This window comes from Aspergillus bombycis, assembly GCF_001792695.1.
Source record: "Aspergillus bombycis strain NRRL26010 chromosome Unknown contig00033, whole genome shotgun sequence".
Classification (NCBI taxonomy): Eukaryota; Fungi; Ascomycota; class Eurotiomycetes; order Eurotiales; family Aspergillaceae; genus Aspergillus; species Aspergillus bombycis.
Genome location: NW_019170035.1, coordinates 135,946 through 159,318, shown reverse-complemented (window position 1 = coordinate 159,318; position 23,373 = coordinate 135,946). Strand labels below are relative to the sequence as shown.

Below are 23,373 nucleotides of genomic sequence, written 5' to 3'. Positions count from 1 at the left end.
TGGTTGTCCATTGACGAAACCCGAACCGAAACCCCCCTACTTAATCTCAACTCTACATGTAACTCCTGTACAGTGTACTCTGTATATATCCAATCTTCTGCAGCGACCGCTGCATAATACTCAATATACATTTGACGAGGACGCCCGTCCATTCAATCATTTGGAATACATGCAAATAGTCAGGATCTACAGAGTACTCGGTCGCTGATAACACGTCTCCAATCATGCAGACCAGTGCAAGTCGCCCCTCTTGCCGAATCCAGAAATCGCCCTTCTATGCATCCGTGATGGAAAAAATGCTCCACTTTTGCACATCGACATGGATAGGTTGGGTACCTAATTCACGTTCATTGGAATGTGATGCTTGGTATGTTGGACTTATAGGGATGCGGAGATTGTAGGGTTAAGTTGGGTAGGGATATCCCTCACTTGGCATTTAGTTTTGTTTTACCTTTCCTCGTCTGCATGGTGAGACTGCAGATGGGCTTTTTGTTGGCTTAGTCGATGGTCTACGTTTCTTAGTGTGTAGATTGGGTTGGTGTCTACTCGTGTAGACTACCTTTTCTTTTCTTTTCTTTTTTTTCTTTCTTCTTTTTATGTTTTTACTTTTTCTTGTTCGTGAAGGAAATGATCTACTGTGGAGGTTCCGATTCGAATATCCTGGCCCTTTTCCGTAGATCGCCTAGATATGTAGATTTGGATTGAAGTTTCATCTAGAGTGAGAGAGAACATATAGCATAGCTAGAAGGCCATCTGGACCTCATTTCATTTCGTACTTTGTACCAGTACCCTTACGATGTTGCATTTAATGCATGCCTGGACCAGGGTTGATCCCCCGTCCGAGACATGAAGGGTGCAATAATCATACGAACTGTACTGCACATGCTGTGTGATCAAGTCCGCATGCAGAAATGAAGGTTACTCTGCAGAATCAGATTCGGTCTCATCATCTATCTGTCCTCGTCTACATCTGCAGAATTGCGGTGAGTGAAGGGAAATGGGCAGGAGGACAAGGGAAACGGTGTCGGATGGTGTGTTGCCTCCCACCCCTGCCGAAGGTTTCTCTTTGCCAAAGTACCGTGCAGAACAAGCACCCAGGTCCAATAGAATAATCAATGTAGCCATCCGTCGTTGTGCTCATCACCAGCTCTCGTCATCAGAGTCCACGTGCGTCCGTTGTCCAAGTCCGTATCCGTAACCATACCCAAAGCGCTCACTGGATGAATCGTCGAAGTTGAACTCTTCGTCATCCGACTGGTGGCGTCGATACTTGCTGTAGACGGCTCTGGGATCGTCCTCTTCGTCGTCCCAGGAAAGTTCTTCGTCTGGATAGTCATTCGCAGGGTTATTTTCAGCTATAGTAATTTGTTAGTCAGATTTCTCTTTGCCTTTCCTTTGCTTTTGAGAAGCGTGGATCTCGGGTTGAATCTATGCGACGGACTTGCTTACCGTTGGAATCGCCGTCTTCACTGTCCCACTGATCTTCATCGTCATCCTCTTCTGCAAAATGCTCCCAGTATTCTTCATCCTCCGGTGTGATGACGATCACACCGATGTCCTGGCGACTCGTATCGATCCCCTTTTGACGGAACCACTCGTCTTGGTTCAGTTCCAAATCCGCTAGTGGGTTCATAAGCTGTCCTCCATCCGGCAGAGGACGCCTGATGTATGTATCGTAGACATACTCCCCGTCACTATCATCATCCTGCCCTGCAGCGGAGGGTAAATGGTGCGGTGCTGGTGTGGCAGGCTTGATGGATCCTTCAGGACTCGCCGCCCCTTGCGTGCGTTCTGCAGAACTCGCGGCTCGAAGCTTGTTGGGTGTGCGAGGAGGATATTTCAATGGAGGCTTGGGCATCACCGAACGAGTCCGCTCGGCAACAGATTGACGATTATGTTTCGTCTCCACGGGCGACACCTCTGTTTCCAATTCCAATTCCCCCTCGAGCTCCAATGCGATTTGCTCGAAGTCCCGAGCCAGCCTCTCTGACTCGTCTTCCCAGTTGCTGTGGCGCGCTTGGGCCCCTTGTTCGAGCACCTGCGAGATATGCTTTTTGGCAGCCAAGATCGCCCCCTTACGCTCCTCCCTCCATTTTCTTTCAGCTTGGTTCACCACCGGTCTCTTCCGTAGACGGACAGGCTGTTCATCAGCCACATCGGAACTGTCACGAGAGCCAACATCATCCGCTCGCACGGCCGCATCAGCCACCAAAGACGCCTGCCGTGAATGCGGTTTGCGCTGAAGCTTCTCCACGAGCACTGCAACCTTGTCTGCTTTACGTTTCTGTACCCCTCCACCACTGCTTCGGAGGGGACTCATCGGCGTACTTGATCTCGAAATCTGGAACCGTCGCAGCGACTGCGCCCGTGATGGAGAAGATGCCGAACTGTTTCGCGCACTTGAGGTGGATGACACCCCAGCCGCGGGGGTTTCAGCAACGGAATCTCGACTTGGGCTTTCATTGTGAGTGCCGCGTTGAGCGGGTCCCGGTAAAGAATCCAAAGCCCTCTTCACCTTCTCCTCGGCTTCCTTCCGAAGGGCCGCAAGACGTTTTTCTTCACGAAGTTCTGCCCCGGGGGATGTGGCTCTGACCAAGGGAACCCCCCCGGTAGCACGGTTCAGCACATTTGGGGATAGAGAGGCACTCACAGAGCGCGGAGTGAGAATTGACCTCTGCGCCGCTGATATGGGTGAAGCACTCGGGGAGCCGCCTTTCAGATCCTTAGCACTAACCTGGACTCGCTGGAACACGAAGTCTGTGAAACGGCGTTTCGTCTGATGTAGATCAGACTGGATATCTGTAATTTCCTATTAGCTTTTGGTGGCCATTACAAAACGGGGCATTTCTATGCGGATATACAAAGCGGGGGATCGGGGGCTTAGTTTGATCGGTACAGGCTTGATAGCTAGCAAAGGATCAGGGAAGCTACTTACATAACGTATCCACTGGTTCCTCCTCTCGACGGCGTTTGATACTGATCTGTTCCGGAGGTAAAGACATTTTGAAAGTTTATAAGAACTTAGCTTTGCTTGGTATAGATTAGCATTGATGGCGAAGGAGAAAATGGCGACAACGACAGTTTGGGATGATCTCCAACATTTCTTCAAGTTCCATGGTTGGGCTAGAAGGGGCTTAGCGTGACCACGGCCATGTATAAGATCACGTGATCCATTGTTGACTCTTTACTCGGTTCGGATGGGCAGCATTCAACCGTTTGCCAACAGACACCCAAAGCTACTTGAGATACTACTCATGGACACGATGCGATAATGACAAGTGTAGATCATTGCTTTTCATATTTCTTCTCTTATGCTATATTTCTCGATGGCTACTGCCATCGCCATCCCGAACCTATTACCTCCGCACAGCTATATAACCCCTGTCCGTCATCCAATATGCAAAAGGAGCTGTTTGCTCTGGATTAATTCCGTCAAAATGGCATCGCATATGCAACTGAGCAGAATAAACATCAAAGAACAGACCAGAGCCAACCAGTCTAGGGTATAGCCGAGATCTCACCCGCCTTCGTAGCCAACTGGAAATCGAAATGGAAACAACCAAAAGAAGAATGGAAGGGGAAAGGGGATCATACCCAGCTAGCAATACAAGGATGGTATAAAAAAGATAATTAAAGGGTGTAAGATGGGTTGGCTGAGAACGAAATTTGCACAATAATAATAATAAAAAAAATGATAAGGAGGAAAAGAGAGAAAAACTGTCGATCAAACCAATACAAAGAAAGTAATCAACGGGTGGTGTTTTCAAAACAATAGATGAACATGATGAAGAGAAAACGTAAAGTAAAAGAGTTTAATAGTTAAAAAGATGATGCACCCACAAGAATGGAAGAGGAAATTCTTTCAAAATATTAAGATGAAATTATTTGGCTCCGATCTCTTCCTCAGCCCAGCCGGGTAGCGAATTTTCGTTCTGGATGGCCAGTCCAAACCCGGCATGGTTGAGACCGCCCAAGGCAGATGTAAAGCTGGAGAAGCTACTCTGCGGTTGGTGAGCTACACCTGCACGGCTATGTCCAGCCTGGCCCGAAATAGGACCGAATGGCTCCTGAGAGAAGGACGGCAAGCTGACGGCACGAGAGTGCTGCGCGCGTGGCACGCTTAAGCTGCTGGTGCTAGCAGTAGTGTGATGCCCGGGGCCGCTAGAGCCATTAGTGACGTTCAAAAAGCCGTTGGTAGACGGCTTGTGTTGATGCAGCGGTGCTTCGATGCTTCCGTTAGTGAGCTCGCTGGTAGTTGTACTGCTGTAGAGGGGCTGTTGCTGAGGGGCCGGCTGGGACTGGGACTGAAGAGCAGCGAGGGAGATAGAATCGTTCAAGCGGTTCTCTTGTTCTTGAGCTTGCTGGGCGGACATTTGGTTAAGATACATGGTTAGCGGGTTGTTGGCCCCCACGTTCAACATCCCAGACGGCGATGTAACCGTCTGCAGCGGGTGCCGGCCCTGCTGGCCATTCTGAGAGCCTGTCGAGCCTGGGGCAGGAGAGAGGGCTGAACGGGTTGGGCTGGACCCTGAGCCAGAATGGCTCAGGTTCTGCTGGAAGCCATTGAGTGCCGGTGAGGGCGACTGCGGGCCTTCCAGTCCACCGTTGCGATTTTGCTGTCCACCGTTACCCGTCTGGCGAGGCGGGTTGCCGCAACGATCCTTGCCAAAGTTAATCTTGAACCGCTTGTACTCCTCCCTGTTCCGCATCCCCTCAATTGCCTTGATGGCATTGGCAATATTGGTAAAGTTCACGAAAGCACAGCTTTTCTCGCGCAATGTGTTCACCAGCTCGATCTCTCCGTATTCAGAGAAGTCTTGGCGAAGACGTTCCTCCGACCAAGACTCATCGAGGTTGCCAACATAGACGTTTCGCGAGGCACCGCCGCTTACAGCCAGAGCAATGGCTGGGGGTAGGGGACCAGAGTGCTTGCCCCAGCCGATCTTCAAGCGACGGTTGTGAATCATTAGACCCTGGAGGTTACTCAAGGCATAGAAGGAGGCGGCCGAGGTCGGGTCAATGAAGGTAACGAAGCAGATATGCTTATCGGGGATGTAACGGATATGATGCAGAAGGCCACCGCGAACTACGTTACAAATCTCTTCAATAGTAGTTTCTGGATGGATGTTACCCAGATAGATCGTCCGGTTGCCCAGGTTGTTAACGCCACCAGCGGATGTAGCGACGGCTGCAGCTGCAACGGACTGTTGGGCGAGTGCGTTCGTGATTAGGTCCCGATCTGCCGAGTTCAAGATGTGCGCGTATCCTGGCGCGATGCCCAGGAACTGAGCTGCATTCTGTTGCTGTGTTTTGGAGACATATGCACACCGATCCTTACCGTAGAAGACACGCCTAGGTGCCTGCCATTTAGCCTCTTGGGGCAATTGAGAGACGGCTTTCATCGCGTTGCTGATTGACAGGAAATGTACAAAGCCAATTGCCTTTTCCTTCACAATCTTCACGGTATCAATCGGGCCAAACTTCCCAAGCTCTTCGCGTAACTCATCTTCTGTCATCTCCTCCGGCAAGTTGCCTAGGTACACGTTCCGTGACGCCCCCGACTGTTGCACCGCCAGGGCCACTGAAGTGGGCACCTGCGAGGGTTTGCCCCAGCCAACCTTGATGTCATTGCCTTTGATGGCGAGCTTTTTCAAGATAGCATCTGAGTGGAAGTGCGTTGCCGAGTTGCTGTCCAGGAAGGAGATGAAAGCGCAATTCTTGTCGGGGAGCAAGCGTACCGATTCAATCTGCCCGCTACGGACATGATTTAAGATTTCTTCGGCAGAAGTTTCCGCCGGAATATTGCCCAAATACACGGTTCGACTTGTACCCGAGAGAAGGCCCGGAGTTACCGACGCGGCGGGACTTCCGTACGCCACATTACCCAAGCCACCCATACCACCAACTGGTGATTGAGGGCCCCCCAGCAACTGGGAGTTTCCCATGCTATCCGCAGACATCATACCCGAGTACAGACTGGCATTCTGCGAAGCCTGTGTTGGGCTTCCCAGCGGATTCTGGTGGTTTTGCGCGTGCACCGAAGCATTGGCCTGAGAGAAACCACCGAAGTTGGTGAACTGGGGCGAGGCAAAGGCCGAAGGGGTTCCCGGTTGGAAGGGGCTTCCGAGCAGTAGTTGGGATGGCAACAGAGGAGTGAAGTTCATGTCAAACGCGGTGCCCGAGGCTGCCATAGTGTCGATGTTGTTTTGACTGGCGGCGGTATTGATGGCAGGAATATTAGCTCGACGAGCGTTCCGATCCGTCAGACCCTGCAGAGGGAGGCTATTGGAGTTGTACGCTCCGTGGGAGAAACCGGTATCGTCCGCGTTGAGGTGGGAAAACTTGGAAGGGATCAAACGACTCGGAATGCTTGAGGCATCGGAGGTTTGCATGGCGAGGAACACGAACGGTCCGGACGCGATAGCCCCCTAGCTAAGAGGGGACAAAGCAAATTGGGGCTAATGTGAAATGATCGATATCACCGGCCAGGGGGGAAAGGGAAGTGCGAGTTACAAAGACGTGGTAGGAATGGTCGGGAGAGCAAAAAGCCAACCGGCGTGAAGATCACCCCCGAAAGGAGAAAGGAGGAAGGGAATAAGTGAAGGAAAATAGCGGCCGAAAAGATGGCCAAATGAAGTCGAAACGAAAAGGAGGACGGAGAAAGAATAACAGCAAAGAAGCCTGGACAAGGGTAGGCCAATTGAGACGTGTCTAGAAAGAGGTCCAGCGGTCAATTGGAATGTGCATTGGACAATGTTCGGTGGAACGGTGACAAACCTCTTAGTTGGTGTTTTAGGGGCTCCGGGTGAACAATCCCCGTAAACAAGACCAACTTGTCAATTGAAGATTTGAGGGCAGAAAAAAAAAACTAAAAAAGAAAGGGATTTGATAATAAAAAAATAATAATACGATAAATAAGTAGTCAATCGAAATTAAAAGAGAAATTGATCAAGCAATCAAAAGGGAAATAGAAAAACACAGAAGATGGTAATTAAGAATATGGTCTAGTTAATTGAAAGAATAAGGATGAACCCCCAATTGCAGAACCCAAGAATTGTTGTTGACAAAGGGAAAGGCCAAAAAAGGACCGATGGGGGACATCCACTCAGAAAGCTGAAAAGGGAAAAGTGGAACTGACAAAGAGAAATGAATGAGAGAAAATAATAATTGTTAATAGTCTCGCAGAGGCGGAGGAGAGAAAAGACAGTGGAGGAGAGGAAAAACTACGGGCCCCCGAAAAAAGGGGCTGTTCGTAGCGTGAGATGAGCTTGATAAGAGACTATATGAGTGACAGCGCACACTTTCTTGCTCTTGCTCTCTCTCTGTCTCTCTCTCTCTCTCTCTTTGTTTTATGTTTCTTTTTCTTTTCTTATTTTTTTTATTCTTGCTTTTCCTCTTCTCCCCAATGTGTATACAGCATGCACTGTACACCTGGCAAAATGAATCTTACCCACAACAGGAAAGAACAAAAATGCACTCAAAAGACATTCGACTCAATGGGAAGGAAATTAAATGAAAACCAAGAAAAAAGAAATTCACTGCAAATTACTAGTGTGTAGTAACGAACGTGGAGAAGAAAAAGAAGTATGATTCAATAATAATTCACGTAAGACCAGCATTAACCAGAAAGAAGACTCAGCAAAATGCTGAAGAGTGGATGAAGGGGTAAAAAGGGGAAAGTGAACAGTGAACCAAACATCAGACAAGAGGCTGGAATAATAATAGAAATTAATGTCCCTGTGGAGTGAAGATTGACATTCGTACCTGACTGGTTGAGTAAAGCGTCCCCAGAGCCGATGGGGAAAACCACAATCTCCATCTCCATGTCATTCTGCTAGTCAGACCATAAGCTGCAATTCATCTTGTACAAAGATCCTCTCTGCCAATAATACCAGATCATCGTGTCCAAGCGAAATGTCTTTGATGTTTCGTCAAATATCCCTCAAGGCTATCCGTGCGGTTGTCACAAGGCTGTGGCTGACACAGCCTAAAAGAAGAGAACAGTGTCGCTCATATGGCTAGCAGTACGATAGTGTTATCAGCCACATGCGGTCCAGACGTTGAATTGTATACGGAGTAGTGTCTGTCCAATCGATTCCTTAAATGAAATACTGCCGTGCATAATTACCGATCCAGTTGTATTACCAGAGAGAAAGTACTGAGAAATCCGTAGTACTGTATGTAGAAACATCTCCCATATCTCCATCCATCACGGATCTGGATGATTGAGTGGGGTTTCCTGGATGAAGAAAGGAGGCTCTTGCCACATGGAAGAACTAATGATCCGCCTCGCCTGCAGAAACCATTGCGACTTGGCACCCACATCTCTTGTTCTTCCTTGCGTACTTACTACTTTGTGGTGACTCTTGTGGATACCATATCTTGATGCCACATGATATTAAGGAGACAATGGACTATTGATCTGCACTCAACGTCTAAGTTTCGATCTATCTAGTCCGTTTCATCATCTGTCCGGCGTTTTCAATCCATCAGTCAATCGTTTAAGGAATATTTACCACGGCCCGCATTTCCCCGGATGGCAATTTGTTGTTCGGGCCTAACTTTACATGTCTAGCCTTACTAACCACTTATGGAATTAGATCACTGCCGTCAATAGCTCATATCTTGGATAAAAACGATAGAGTGGCGAATAGACGTCTATCTTGTTTTTAATGATTATGGAAATGCCTTGTCAGTTTTGACGGACATCCACCTGTGTTTCATGGGAGTAAAACTTGTATTGCCCTGTCATGTATTTTAAACCGGTAAGGGGAGATCAAGTATTATTGATGTACGGAGTACGGAGTACTTGAGTACGGTTTGGCCAGATACACGGATATCTCTTCTGGGCGGCGCTTTGTAGATCAGTCACGATTAGTACGACTCATGTAGATAACTTAGTTAATGCAAATCAAGCTGAGCAACAATTGTGGTTTGTACTTGATGTATCCGAATAAAAGCCTGATAGATTAGGCATGATTTATGCCTCAGGCATACGTGGGGGAGACTTTCCCGCGGCAGGTCGCATTCAGATTGGGTCCAGAAATTTACCCCTCCAGGCGATTTTCCCCAAGCACTGTGCGACTCGGCGTCTTCACTTCTCACTTTGGGGTAATTGTTACATAGTCTTCATTGGCTAGACTAAGTAATTGACACCTGTGAGTCTTTTATTCTCCTCTCCAATTTGTTTTCTGCTTCTTATCATGGTCGACCTTATCTATAGTAGTGTGACTCACATGCCGAAATAAAAACTAATTTGATATTCTCCCCGCAGTACGGTCCTCACCCACACTCATTCCTTGGACAACTAGTCAGGTAGACAGCCGGTGACCATGACTACCATCTACATTGACGAAGACGTCGGTAAGGACGACTCTACCGCGACCGGATCCGAATCCGCTCCCTACAAGACGCTCGTGCACGCTTTCTTGCAGCACGCTCCTAGCGAGGGTTTTCAATATCTGACACGCAAGTCCCAAACTGAGCCCGCTGAGAAGGATGTCGACAAGCTGGAGTGGAAGTCGGCCACCAAGTCGGCGATGAAGAAGGCCACCAACCTCTATGAGCAACGGAAAAAGAAGGCCGCAAAGGAACAGGAATTGGCCATTCGTGAGAAGCAGGAGGCAGAGAAGCGCCGCCTCGTCCTGGAGGAAGCGAAGAAGATCGTTATCAAGGAGGACTCCTCACTCCCCAAGCCGGTCAGAATCCGCCTTGATGTGACTGACCCAGCCGTTGTCAAGCTTGGAAGTCCGGAGTCGGAGGGCCCTGGTACCCGTGTTCGCGTGCTGGGCAGAGTCCATCGCCTTCGTGCCCAGAAGGATGTCGTTTTCCTTACCTTGACAGATGGCTACGGCTACCTCCAATGTATCCTGACGGGAGACATGGTCAAGACCTACGATATCATGACTCTTACCCTCGGAACCTCCATGTCCATCCATGGTGAAATGCGTGCCGTCCCACCTAAGCAGCATGCCCCCAACAACCGTGAACTTCACGCAGACTTCTTTACTATAATTGGTCGTGCCGCAGGTGACAAGGAGGCCATCACCACACGAGTTGCCCCTGATGCGGACCCCCAGACTCTCTACGACAACCGTCATCTTGTCCTACGTGGCGAGACCGCTTCCGCTGTCATGAAGGTGCGAGCAGCAGCCCTTCGGGCATTCCGCAAATCTTTCGAGGAGAACCGCATGCTGGAAGTGACCCCACCTGCAATGGTGCAAACACAGGTGGAGGGTGGCAGTACCCTGTTTAAGTTCGACTACTACGGCGAGAACGCCTATCTCACTCAGTCTTCCCAGCTGTACCTGGAAACCTGTCTCCCATCCTTGGGTGATGTCTTCTGTGTTTGCCCGTCATTCCGTGCCGAGAAGTCCCTTACTCGTCGGCACTTGTCAGAGTATACTCACATCGAAGCCGAGCTTGACTTCATCACTTTCACCGACCTCCTGGACCATTTAGAGGCTATGATTTGCCGTGTTATTGAATTGATCCTGGCCGAACCTGAGGCGGCAGCCCATATCAAGCAACTCAACCCCGACTTCAAGCCCCCCAGCCGTCCCTTCCGCCGCATGAAGTACTCTGATGCCATCCAATGGCTCATCGAGCACGAAATCCCCAACGAAGAAGGCAAGCCCCACCAGTTCGGCGATGACATCGCTGAGGCCGCCGAGCGCAAGATGACCGACATCATCAACCAGCCCATCTTCCTCACCCACTTCCCCGCTGAAATCAAGGCCTTCTACATGAAGAAGGACCCCGAAGACCGCCGTGTCACCGAGAGTGTCGATGTCCTCATGCCCGGTGTCGGTGAGATTGTCGGTGGCAGTATGAGAATGGACGACTGGGACGAGCTCATGAACGCCTATAAACATGAGGGCATGGACCCCTCCCCCTACTACTGGTACACTGACCAGCGCAAGTATGTTCCCTTCCACGAGGCAAACCCTCACAGAACAAATACTAACTTCTTCGCTAAAGGTACGGTACCTCCCCTCACGGTGGATATGGTCTCGGTCTCGAGCGATTCCTCGCCTGGCTGTGCGCCCGTTACACTGTCAGGGACTGCAGCTTGTATCCTCGCTTCACTGGCCGTTGCACGCCTTAAAATATCCTATATATTAGATGACTCCCATAGATATGCCAACGTCTCAATGCAGACCGAAGTTCCTCTACTTACTCGATATCCAGTAGTTCCTAGGTAAGAAATCTTATGATGCGATGTAAAGGCCGTACCAGCAACTCGAAATGAGAGCAATAGTTCGGTGAGGATAAAGATCACCAGCAGTTGATTTTATATAATTATAACTGGATGGTGCCAAGAGGTAAGACTGTGTGATTAACACTAGACTATCATAATTCCGCATAGTCCATGGCCACCACCTTAGTTATTCTACCATATCACACGCATTATAACTACTACTCAACGCTTATAGCTCTCAATTTTATCAATCTCTATTCCCTCTCCTTTCCTTCCCTCAACATGAACAACCACCTGCATCATTCCCTCTCACTCTTCGCCTGAGCCAATGCAATTCTCCCCTTCCTTCCTCTATCCCTGATTCTGACCCAGTAGAGTATCTCCTCCGGAGCGACCACCAATCCATCGAGCACACTCCATCCAATCATTTTTCCTGGGCGCCGAGACGGCACCAACAGCACTTTACTCTCGCGAAACTGAATTGTAACCCTATAGGCTCAACTTCTGTTCAATCTATTGAAGAGACACCGAAACCTTGGAAGATGAAGACCAGGTGAGGGACAGGCGCAGATGATGCCCAGGCTTAATTCGATGCCGGTTCAAATTGAAGACCTCGATGCTATCCCAGGCTATTTCTAGGTGGTAAGGAGGTTGCGATGTCTAGGGTTGTGATGCGGGGTATAGAGGTTTAGTACTGTATAATGTTTGAGAGAGAGGTAGGAAGACACTTTGGCCAACAGCTATATGTGGTACTTATAATATCCCCACGGCAAGCATGGCACACAGAGCGATCTTGGACTTTGCGGGAAGGTATAATTTGCTAACGATAGGGACTGGAAGGACGATGGTGACTAGATCACCTAGAAGATTGAACATCGCGCTGGCAGGAGGCGGTCAGATATATACATGCAGCTCATCCAGGGTTGGATTTGCTGAAGGTATATTGAACTAGTGAACATTGGAATATACTGGCGAACACGGTGCCGAGTGCAAATGCGAGGATGATGGTTATGCAGGCCCAGCATGTGTTGCTCATCCTCATATTTTCCGAATGCCCATCTGCACTTCTTAGGGAATGGTACACAATTTGATCCGTGATTCAACGCAGGCTGCAGGCCTTACCAGCAATCATCTGAACGGGTACGATATCTGCAAAACCCTTCCCCAAACGCACAGTGGGGAAATAATAATATCACAGCTTGACTCAAAGCATCGTTCCTGGTATATGCACAAGATGCCAATATAGGCCAATCGTCTGCTCCGATCCGTCTAGAACTCCAATTATATATACATTATCATTATCTGAAAGATCCTTGCAGGCGTCGTAGTAAGTGAAAGATAAACAAGCACATGCAACAAAGTCTATATAGTACGGCGCTGTCTATGGCGGGAGGCACGAGGCGTAATTTAACAGCATTGCTCGTGTTTAGTTAATCTAGACGTGATATAGGTTAGCATGTTGACTTCTTCTGAGGTAGGTCGTGCCGTGCCTGTCGTGCTTCAGCTCCAACGATCAATTGGTCAGGCAGTGCATGCATGTGCCAAGTGATTGTCGAAAACACCTCAGGTCTGATTGCATGCCATTTTTTATGGGTCTTTGCATATCTCATGTTCATGTATTATAAGCGGCACGATGTTAAAAAACAATTCGCCCTCTTGTGGGTTGCCGGCTTTTTTAGCGTACGCTCTTTATCATAAGGATGGCACTGGGTCTTTATCATTGAGGGACTTCTGTCAATTGTATCGGCTCGCCAAGTTTCTCACTTCAGACTGGCCTGGGCAGGCGAAGTTCCTGAGCAGTGAAGAGAAAAAGCTTCTAAAAGAACTCGATACTCGTGATCTCGGTGAAGGAGCAAGAATGGACCTACTTACTGCCGCTGCGTGCAGACATTGTGCTTGATTAGAAGATCTATGTGGGCAGTATTATATAGCTGGGTATCATAGTTTCCGGATACGCAACAGCTCTATTCGTGCCATCCATTGTGAATTCGCTGGGATATAGTGGTATCTTTCCTTACAGATTCCGATGACATCGCTACGCCTTTGTGATGTTCGGTGTCGTCACTGTGGGCATTGGATGCACCATATTATTGTGCCAGGGCTCTCTATCTGGGGGTTTGAATGTGGATTTCCATTACATGGCAGTGTTCTTCGTGACCGCAGGATGCTATATTGTTCAACCCATGGCTGATTGTGCAGATGGCGAACAAACATCAGTGGGCATTATAAGCGCGCTGTTGATCTTGCCACCCGAGTCGGATTTGGAAACATTGGTGGCATTATGAAGAGCGACATCTTCAACAGGGATGACGTATCTCTATGCGCTGTTGCATATGCGGTCTCACTAGCCATGATGGTGCTTTGTGGGATTATTAGTAGTTGCGCCGCCGGTCTGTTGATCAAGAATAACAAGAAGGCCCAGGGAAAGCATGATGACAGATTGCAACTGGATAAAGATATATTGCTTAATTTGGGTGATGACGATCCTCGATTCCGTTTCAGCCTAAGACTGGGAGGAACTTGAAGCCCCGGCCAGTCACATACTCTCTCAGAGGCAAACCCGTGTTGATATATTCGTTATTTGTTTTCGAAAGCCGTAGGGGGGGGGAATACCTTGTCATCTAAATGGCTGCAATGCGCTCTTGCGTGGCTCACACCAACTGTGCAAGCATGATTCTGGCCGTAGTAGCGGTATTAGGTTGAGTGCCTCCATCTCTTTCCAGGATGAAGCATCGATCAAAGCTTGAGTGACTCTACACATCCAAGGGATAAAGACTACAGAAGCGTCCGATACTAGACAGTAGTGGTTCTTGCTTGTCATGTCGGACAGAAGGCAACAAGGAAAACAGTAGATGCAAGTAAATGTGCAAGGGTAAGGACCTACTGTTTTGATATTGCTCAAGCCATCAGCCTCATACGGGTGTGGCGTCCCTTCCCCTTCCAGCGACAAACCTCAGCGAATTGACGACAGTAGCGATGGTCATCCCTCTAGCCACCTAAGGTTGCTGCTACAACTACATCAAGCCCCCTCTTACGTTCAATGACCAGTTGATATCATGATAACATAACACCAGCCATCATTTGAACATGCCTTTATATGACCAGTCGTCCAACCCGCCACCCGACTTTTGAACGATGGGCCAAATGAGATTCGGAGCTTCGTGCCGAAACTGAATTCCAAGGGACCTTCGAAAACAAACTCATAATAAGCTTGATTAGCTCTGGATTGTCTATGGAGGACTTCCTCTTGGCTTGGCAGAAAATCTCTCATATCTGACTCGGATATGATACTCGGCAGCAGATATACACCATAATCTGAGTGGGGTTAATCACTCTTTGTAGCTGGCATGCTGCGGCTACGTCCACTTAGTTAGTATATCCACCGATGTCTGCGTCATGCACCCACAAGACGGCCAGCCATGGAAGAGAGCAGGACGATGGAACCATTCGTGTTCAGGCATATTATTTCAATGCAATGAAGCCACTTTAGGCTGACTACTATACAATGGTGAAACAATACGCATAGTAGTAGGGAAACTACCAATTTAACATGGCAAACGGTCAGCTGAATCAGGAAATGGGAAGTACTTGGGCCAATCTCTACCTCCAACTGGATACCTAATACGGGACTAGGGAATGAAGAAGCAAACAAGTCAACTAAGCGGCATATCCGCCTCTGGTTTATCTGCATGACGCTATTCGGATGTTGACTTCAGCACCATACCACCGTGTACTCATCTAAGGCAGCCTTTTGTTCTCAACGGCCAAGGCGACGACGTCACAAGATGGTGAGGACAGAGACGAGCGAGGTATAGAGTCATTGCAGCATATTAGCTTTCACCATGCTTGTCTTGGCCATTAGGATCCCGTGGCACCCGCATTATCCCCGAAGTGGTTGTTTCCATTCTGCATTTGAGAGATCACCGCGAGGATCTCTCGTTGGGAAGCACCGGAACGGATGATAGAGACTAATCGGGCTACCGTCTCTTGATCCTCGTTGCAAACCAAATCCAGAAGTTGTTCGAGGAAGGTTCTGTAGTAATCCGAATCCTCGGCATAGCTAGTATGGAGTAGGGGATCTGTGTTTGGAGTCTCGTAACTAGAGACTTCGTAACTATCACTGCTTTGGTTGTTCGAGTTGTGATTGTTCGAGCTGTGGTTGTTCGAGTTGTCGTTATTGGAATTTCGATTATTGGAACTGCGATATGAGGTTAACCACATAAATATGTGCTATCACAGTCTCTATACTGCAAGCCGATTACCTCTGCTCCGAGTTGTGAATATTCCGACTATTCATCATACCATGCGGTTCGCAGTCGCGGTTGCTTGCTAAATTGGAAATCACTAAGTGCTCACTCGGCAGGCACTCGGCTGATACAAAGGCGTGGCAAGCTCTAATACAGAATCAGACTGAAAGGGAAGGCGATAGGGTATGGCCTTTAATTTGAAGCGAAATAGTGGTGTACGGGGCGAGGGTTGGTTGGTGGACGTGTTTAAGCGAGGGTCGTGGCTGCAGTTATGTCAGTACGTCTGGCGTGCAGACGTCGCTGGTGGACGCAAGCGAATCTTATACGTCCCAGAGGTATCACAAGGTGGTTGACAAGGATAAAATCGTTATCCACTCCTAAGGCTTTATGGGTATAAAGGTAGGCAATGGTAACTCAAAGGAAAAGCAACCAAAATGTGGAAGGGAAAAAGAAATATTTCAGATTGAATCACGCCACAGCATCATTTAAGTGGTTTGCTCGACACCTTTGAAGCACCATAAGCCTCCGAGAACTCAGCACGGCGATAAGGGCCAGTTGGGTCTCCTCTCTGTTTAGGTGGCTAAAAAATACGGCCATTGCCTGTGGTCCATCCAGTTGAACAGACGCGGGTGCTCCAACGATTTGTTTCGGTTTGACGGCCAACTCACCCTGCATGCCACTCCAAGCTTCCGCAGCACCCCTTACCAGGAAGGACGGGATAAAAGGTTAGAACAGGGCCAGTAGTCTGGAATGCCCTCGGCAGCACTTGGGGCAGACAATGAGAAAAGACGGAGTAGTAACTTCAACCGGTGATTAGTTGGGGCTATAGGGGCCTCGGAGAAAACTGCCAGCCAATCTCATGACTTGTTTTTCGTCTCCGCCACCGATTTTCGGGAGCCTTTTGCTAACCTCCCGGCACATCATGACGGATCTATGGCTTAAAAGCTTGAGCCCGCCTTATTTGCCTTTTGGTCAGTTTGTGTGTTTTCCTTCTGATTCACCGAATCATGTTCGAGTTGCATAGTAAGGGTAGTGTCAGGAAAAGACTTCCGGGATCGACAACTCGCGCATGACCTCCTGTCACCCACTTGTCGTAACCACGGATAGGCAACAGTCAAACATGGTCCAAGCTAATCAGATGCCCTGAACGTCTACAGGATAGACGGTTCTACATGAAGATGGTGCTTCTTTCTTCATTATCTCCCCTAGTGATGCCTTGGCGTGAATTTGCAAGCACTCCCTTTTGCTTGCTCGATGACGAACAGCCCACACGTTCCATGGAAACAAACCATCGAGATCGTGCCATACTGGCCAACATCATTCCGCTTGAAGGATCCCATATAGCTTGCTCGTCAGAGAAGCCAAAGTCAGAGCCATGTCCGAACCCAACGCAGCCTTGTTGAAAAGAAGAGCCACCTCGTATCTTGCCCGACATGTTTCCCGTTTCTTGTTTCGAGAAAATTGCAAAGCTTCAGATCGCAGAGACTACGATTGCATAAATTCAGTGACCGCCACGTTTCACTTCCAAAACGCATGATGGTCTCGTATAAATACAAACCTGTCTCAACCACTTTAAAGCTAGTCATCATAATGACGATACCACGCGCTGGGCTTGGAGTGTGAGAAGGTCAGCATAGGCTTTCTGATAATTGTATGCCGGTGTGGAGTTCCTCTGTGTCACCATACCCTTGTTAAGAGTAGCGTTCTCACCGACTCAAATCGCACCGCAGAGTACCGGCAAGCCGGCCTCACAAGATGCCGGCACATGGACAATAAGCAGGTGGCGATGTTTGTGAACAAGGTACTTTTCTTTCCCCCTCCGCTTGGAGGGAAAGGGAAGTACGCATGAAAAAACCAGGACAGAAGCACCCAGTAACGCGGTGCCGATTGGCACGAATCGGAGTCTTCCCTAGGAAGGAAAGATTATCCCAGTAATCCTATTGGAACTCCACTTAACGCTTGTCCAGGTGCTCATTCAGCGAAACCTTGGGTTATGTAACTCAAAACCACCTACTTGAAAACTTATCGCAGGTCAAAATTCTGGGAAACCTAATCAGTTGATTTGATAACTATCAACTCCTGTGGCTGGCGCCCGCAGAACTGCAGCATGGAGTCAGCGGCCGGGCAGTACGACCCCTGGGTATAGAAAACGTGACGAAGTTTCAGCATCAGTGGCGAGATGGGGTATTCGATATCCAGCTTTCGGGGGATTTTGCAATTCATTCAAAGGACGCCTTTCTTCCCCGCAGTCAGCTGATATAACATCATGGGACAATGAACGCAACACTCATCATAGTCGACCAAAAGTGCAGTACTGCTCTTATATAAGGTTTAAGCATCGAATGGGGCAGGGTAACAGTGGGTTGCCGTCTGTGACTTACAAGAGCCCAGGTGACATCTGTTATACCTGCTTACATCTACTGTCCAGCGACGTTATGATGGCAGCATATCTATATGCCAAAGTTCGTTCGGGAGCATATCCTTTCAAGCAGTTCTGAAAGGTGTCAGCTATCCGCTCGCTTGGAAATTATATCCGGCCGTAGTGGAGTTTCTGAGTAGCATTCAGCCGGCATCTGCCACTGCTTGGTTTTGATTGCGATGGCCATCACTTCTCAAGGATGACAGAGAGTATCACTCTCTCGTCTTCGTCTGTGATTAATAGGCGGCTCTTTGGAAGCACTCAGCGTACTGCAGTGGGTGTGATGTTTACTAAATGCAACTGCCTTAACTACCCGACTCCCTCGGCACTCAACGGGAACGCTACGGTCAGATTTGACACCTGTCGAACATAGCGTTACAAATTTACGTCAAGGTCTCCCTACATAGATCACACATCGCACTCGTTGAGGTGTAAACCCGGGGAAGAATTGAATCACCAAAAGTAACCTGGTTAATTTATCAACCCAAACACGAGGCTCTGTTATGAAATACATTCATTTTCAAGACGGCTAACAATATTTCCAAGGGGTATACGATCTGCCGTTACGATGCTGAAGTTAATTCAAGGTATATGAATCTGGCAGAGATAGGAAAGCAAAAGGGAACGGCTTCAAAGCAACTCATGGGCCGCGATATTTTTCCAACTGGACGTTCAACTATGGACAAACACCAGTACCTGTCCTGGTAAACTCTAATCTGTTCGGTATAGATAAGAGAACCCTACATCAAATGCTGGGGTTGGCAAGCAAGGAGCGATAAAAAGGCAGAACTAAACCGACCACCGATATTATTTCCAATATAAAGTCCCCTGTGGCAGTCTCTCAAGGCGTGGGCTTGCTTACACATAGATAACCGTCGCGTCTGCCAAAAATCGATGACACGCCCTTGAAAGGGGGGCTCCCTTGGATTCATGTCAAGTCCATCTAAACCAATAAACTGGGCCCGGTTTATATAAACAATTGTTCCCCTTATTCCTGTCAATCCCTACTTAGAATCCCTCAATAGACATTTGTTACAGCCTGAAAATACTAATCATACATGCCTCAATCTGCAGGCAGAGATTAATAGACATCGTCACCCACCGTGTAAACTCTACATACAACGGCGTATTCCTCCAAGGAGTAGGCAGGTCCAAATCATAGTCCTTTTATTCAAGACTCCGAAGAGCGAAAGAAAACCATTAAAATAACCAAAGAACATGTTTGTTTGTTTTCTACATGCCCCATGCACGCCAAAATTCCTGACACATACCCCGTTAACGCGCTGTCTCAAACATTCCTCACACCAACCCTGTTGATGACACACCAATGAAAAGTCCATCAACCCATAAACAACTATGTTCTCGTCCACTTCCTCCCCATTCCCTCCCCATCCAAGGTCAACCTAGCAAGGCCCCCCTTGCATATCGCCTGAAATGGGACATGCGTGCGTCTTTCAAAGCATGCATGGCACTTACCTGCCAGGAGTTAAAGAATCCTACACATCCTCACTCATGTACAATACCTACTTCCCATATCTATAAAGCCTTGGTCGAACATACAACCTTATCCACACTCACCCCAGAGACGAAGAAGAAGAAGAAGAAGAAGAGGAAGAAGGCGCGAATGCCCAACAAAACAACCAAAGAAAGAAATAGAAAATATCTGCCCAGATCAATCAATCAATCATAAATCACAATATGAATTTCCGCGGCCATCTCCCTGCGCGTTACATCTCCACCCTCTGCCTCTTTGCCACGGCGATCTGCGGCCAAATGCTCGAAAGATCCAATGGGATCGATACGGGGAACACAGTCTGTCTAGGAGCTTGCGTGACGAGCGTGCATGAATTGAGATGCGAGACTCCTACCGTGCCAGTTGTATGTGAACACGGCTTCCCCCCGGCCCCCACTTCTCTCTGTCATTTTCTATACACTTTTTCCCCCTCCTACTGGAGATGGTAGACGTAGAGGCTAATCAGTGCCATTGTATATAGTTCCGACCAGTGAAGGAGTGCTTCGCTTGCTGTATTTCGGATGACAATGCGGGTGACTGGGCGGATCACATTAACTGGGGAGATGAGGAGAAACATCCAAAGGAGGAGGAGGAGCAGTGACCAGGTATTGATTCAATTGGTTTTGGAAGAGACCGCATGATAGTGTGATTGAATGGGCTTCAACAATTTGTTACCCCTTTTTTTTGTTCTCCTGGTTATTGGAGCAATTGATGATATCAGAGTCGGGATTTCGAGGGACTGTCATTCAGGGTATGATCACTATGAATATTGTTACATGTTAGACTTGGCATGCTGGGGGGGTATTCAAGGATTAGAGGATGTCTAGTCTTGCTCTGTTTGTCCAGAAGGTATATTGAATGTTACTCGAGGTTTACATACGCTGACCATCGTACATGAGAGACATCTCTTACATGTACCCTATGCGATACGGCGTTCTAATGTACAGTTGGGTCGAGAGAATGTATGTTAATTTGAAAGTCCAATCCCTTGCATTCGTGTGGTACGTAGTACAGTACATATACTGCAATGTATGTAGTACTGCTTGTCAGGACTTGGTAGCCCTAACATAAGTCTACCTACGTGTAGGCGCTCCGTAGGGTAAGTATATGTACAGTAAGTTCATGGATACAAAAATGAGTACTAAAGAACTCATTGCTAACAATACTTGAGAGGGCTCTCTTTATTGGTCCCAGCCCAAGCCTTATCAGACCAGCAGCCGATACTAAGAGGCATTGATAGCGTACGCTAGATGGATCTTGAATGGGACGAGGCTCGGCCTTTATTTTTAGTACCCCAAGATTGAGCGCATGATTTGCGAAGAATCACCCTAGCGGGTCTAATTATAGTCTATTTGCCTCCCTCTCTTATTGTCATATTTTTTTTAAAAAATTTTTCTACTGGGCGAAGTGTATGCAATGATGCCAAAACAAAGCGGAAATTTTAGTACATGCTGGTCAGCCCTAGAGCTACAATCGGCACATCGTCACATGGACACCGCATGAAAACCCATTTTTGCTATACCTTATCCGATCTATGTAACCTATTAGCCAAGTGCTTGTCTGAGCCTGCGCTATTAACATCTATTCGGTGCGATTCGCTGAATTCTGAATGCAAAGATAGAACTACCATGTCCATCGTCCGTAACGTCATATTCCCTCGCTTGTTTGGAGATCCGCTCACTCCTTGAAAACCATACGCAAGTTTCAAACCCAAAAGACAGATAACTATAATCCAACTAGTCCCGTAACACCAGATCCACGCGCCTCACAGTGACAATGATGTCACTTAAGCCCCATTGAAGACAGCAGCAATCCGGCAACCCACAGAGCTTCTTACTGCGGGCGCACAGGTGTGTGGAGGGGCACGGTACCCGAAATCCTGACGGTTGCGGGGCACTTGTCATTGTGGTCCCCCCAAAGCCCACTGCTTGCTGGAAAAATGGATCCCCTATTCATGTTGACAGTAGAGTCCTCCACACGAACCTCCATGTGAGGAACAACTAGCTCAACACCCTTCGCGCCATTAGCACTACCCGAGAAGTATGATTTGCGGCGGGGAGGCAGCGGGCGATGGGCCGGCTCGTTCAGGTAGCTCTCAGAAGCATTGCTGCTGAAAGAAGACGCCGCGGTAGATGGGGAATGCGTCAGCGATGGAGGAACACCCGTACTACCCAACAGCGTGAACAAACTGGCCGAGCTCCGGTGTTCGACCCTGGGACGGCGCATCGGCACGGGCGCAGAGCCGCTGTGAAATTGAGACAGATACTGCCAGGCTTCCGATGAAGGCAGCGAGGCTGAACCATTGGTACCCATGGGTATTACCGGCTTCCATTCGGACGGGTCCTGATCCGTCTTGGAGTCGTGGAACTCACCCTGTATCCGGGTGGCATAAGTCGATGTGATAGGAGCTTTGGTGGGAGTCATAGGTGGTACAATGGTTCGGGGAGACATAGGAGGAGAGGATGGGGGAGTGGAGGAAGATGACATGGTGTGATTCGATGTGAAGGAAGCTGAGAGTGGCTTATGGGAGTCCTTGCGACGGCAACTAAAGAAGAAGTATGAGTAGAAAGTTCATTTGAGTAAATTGGAGAAGACAGGTTAAAGGGGGGTGCTTCGGGATATAAACAGAAGACAAGGGGGCTGTGCCAGGGTAGAAGATGATACTGTCATGATAAGGCGAGCAACATACCTTTCGCTACAATAAAGGCGAGAATTGTCCGGTATGGTAATCTGTCTCTCGCACATGGCACTGCAGAAATGGGTTAGCTTCGGTTCCAGATAAGCCAAAGCTTCCAGAATGCAAGGGGAGAGCTGGTGGGAAGGCCAAGGAAAAAGAAATCATGAGTTCATCGACCGATCAGAGATCAATTAGACATACCAAAAATTGAGAAAACTGGCCGCCATCTCGAACTGACCCTCGTTATCGGATTCACTATGCCTGGTGTGTCCTGCACCCAGCTTCGAGATGGAGTGATTCACAAAGGATGTGCCTTTCCGATGTAGTGCCGGCCGGGCTGTTCTCAGCTTCGGGGCATACGAACCGGAAGGAGAGCGTCGATGGTGAAAAGAAAAGTTGCCTTGAGTCATGGATGGCGGTGAGAGATTTGCGTATAAATATAATATCGACCACAGATATATCTGGGATAGTTCGATGATGGGTAACCTTGCGCCAAAGGACGCCGGGTCCAGCGGTGGAGCACTAAATCTCCCCTGAGGGCAACAAAGTATGAGGGATTTGCGGCTAGCAGGGGCGATTGAGTAACTCGTTGGAACAATTGTCTCAGACCGCCGTTGTATTGCTAAAGTATTATTTCCCCAATTATTCTTCTTTTTTTATTTCCCTTTTTTTCTCTTCAGGAAAATGATGTGCGATGGCGAGTCAATCAATCAGGAGGAATGCTGAGGGAGGACAAGATCTGAGCGATTAATATTGCGACCAGCCCAGTCAGCAATGAGGCAAATCTTCTCCAAAATACTTCGGTCCGTATAATCTGCGATAAGCTTTCCTGGGACTTGTATCTGCAGTGGCGCATTAAATACTACTTAGTCAGATAGGTCATAACCCGAATAAACGGTAATACACGGGGCTTAATGGTTGTTATCATGGGTCGCTGAGTGGGGAGAGATAAGGAAAAGAATGAAAGCGAATAGATAGATAAGTCGTAACAGCGATAGGTAACATACCTCGGAATCTCTTTTCTTGGGAATTTTGTTTCCTTTTCTTTTTGGTTTCTTTTTGTTTTGTTTCCGGTATCTCTGCAATGTTTTTTTATTCTTTCTTTTGATCGAGTGTTTTTGGCGAAAGGCACGTGCAAATGGATAATTTTTTGGGAGTACTAAGGACCTGTAGTACGACTATGCGGCATTAATCGAGATATGTCAAGCTGCAGCCGAGGAAAATCACTCGGGGGATTAGCACCGACAGGGCTGGTATGAAAAAGGGATGCCGAAGGTAGATATAGTAGACCACGGGTATAATAAGTATGTAGTGATG

At 48.2% G+C, this 23,373-nt stretch overlaps 6 protein-coding genes across 6 annotated transcripts; 2 read left to right on the top strand and 4 right to left on the bottom strand.

Annotated features, from left to right (window-relative positions):
• Positions 1-1,140: 1,140 nt before the first annotated feature.
• ABOM_005317 (Iwr1 domain-containing protein) lies at positions 1,141-3,002 on the bottom strand (the record flags this gene model as incomplete). The annotated part of the gene is made up of 3 exons (XM_022532446.1): positions 1,141-1,355; positions 1,450-2,799; positions 2,936-3,002. The coding sequence occupies 3 exons, from the start codon at positions 3,000-3,002 to the stop codon at positions 1,141-1,143; spliced, it is 1,632 nt and encodes a 543-aa protein (XP_022389996.1).
• Positions 3,003-3,881: 879 nt separating this feature from the next.
• Positions 3,882-6,392, bottom strand: ABOM_005316 (putative differentiation regulator (Nrd1); the record flags this gene model as incomplete). The annotated part of the gene is made up of 1 exon (XM_022532445.1): positions 3,882-6,392. The coding sequence occupies one exon, from the start codon at positions 6,390-6,392 to the stop codon at positions 3,882-3,884; it is 2,511 nt and encodes an 836-aa protein (XP_022389995.1).
• A 2,940-nt stretch (positions 6,393-9,332) lies between these two features.
• ABOM_005315 (asparagine--tRNA ligase DED81) lies at positions 9,333-11,107 on the top strand (the record flags this gene model as incomplete). Its single annotated transcript, XM_022532444.1, has 2 exons — positions 9,333-10,921; positions 10,981-11,107. The coding sequence occupies 2 exons, from the start codon at positions 9,333-9,335 to the stop codon at positions 11,105-11,107; spliced, it is 1,716 nt and encodes a 571-aa protein (XP_022389994.1).
• A 3,951-nt stretch (positions 11,108-15,058) lies between these two features.
• ABOM_005314 (uncharacterized protein) lies at positions 15,059-15,497 on the bottom strand (the record flags this gene model as incomplete). Its single annotated transcript, XM_022532443.1, has 2 exons — positions 15,059-15,398; positions 15,463-15,497. 2 exons carry the CDS (start codon positions 15,495-15,497, stop codon positions 15,059-15,061), a joined length of 375 nt encoding a protein of 124 aa, XP_022389993.1.
• A 4,067-nt stretch (positions 15,498-19,564) lies between these two features.
• Positions 19,565-19,980, top strand: ABOM_005313 (uncharacterized protein; the record flags this gene model as incomplete). The annotated part of the gene is made up of 2 exons (XM_022532442.1): positions 19,565-19,744; positions 19,861-19,980. 2 exons carry the CDS (start codon positions 19,565-19,567, stop codon positions 19,978-19,980), a joined length of 300 nt encoding a protein of 99 aa, XP_022389992.1.
• Positions 19,981-21,212: 1,232 nt separating this feature from the next.
• Positions 21,213-21,866, bottom strand: ABOM_005312 (uncharacterized protein; the record flags this gene model as incomplete). Its single annotated transcript, XM_022532441.1, has 1 exon — positions 21,213-21,866. The coding sequence occupies one exon, from the start codon at positions 21,864-21,866 to the stop codon at positions 21,213-21,215; it is 654 nt and encodes a 217-aa protein (XP_022389991.1).
• Positions 21,867-23,373: the final 1,507 nt, after the last annotated feature.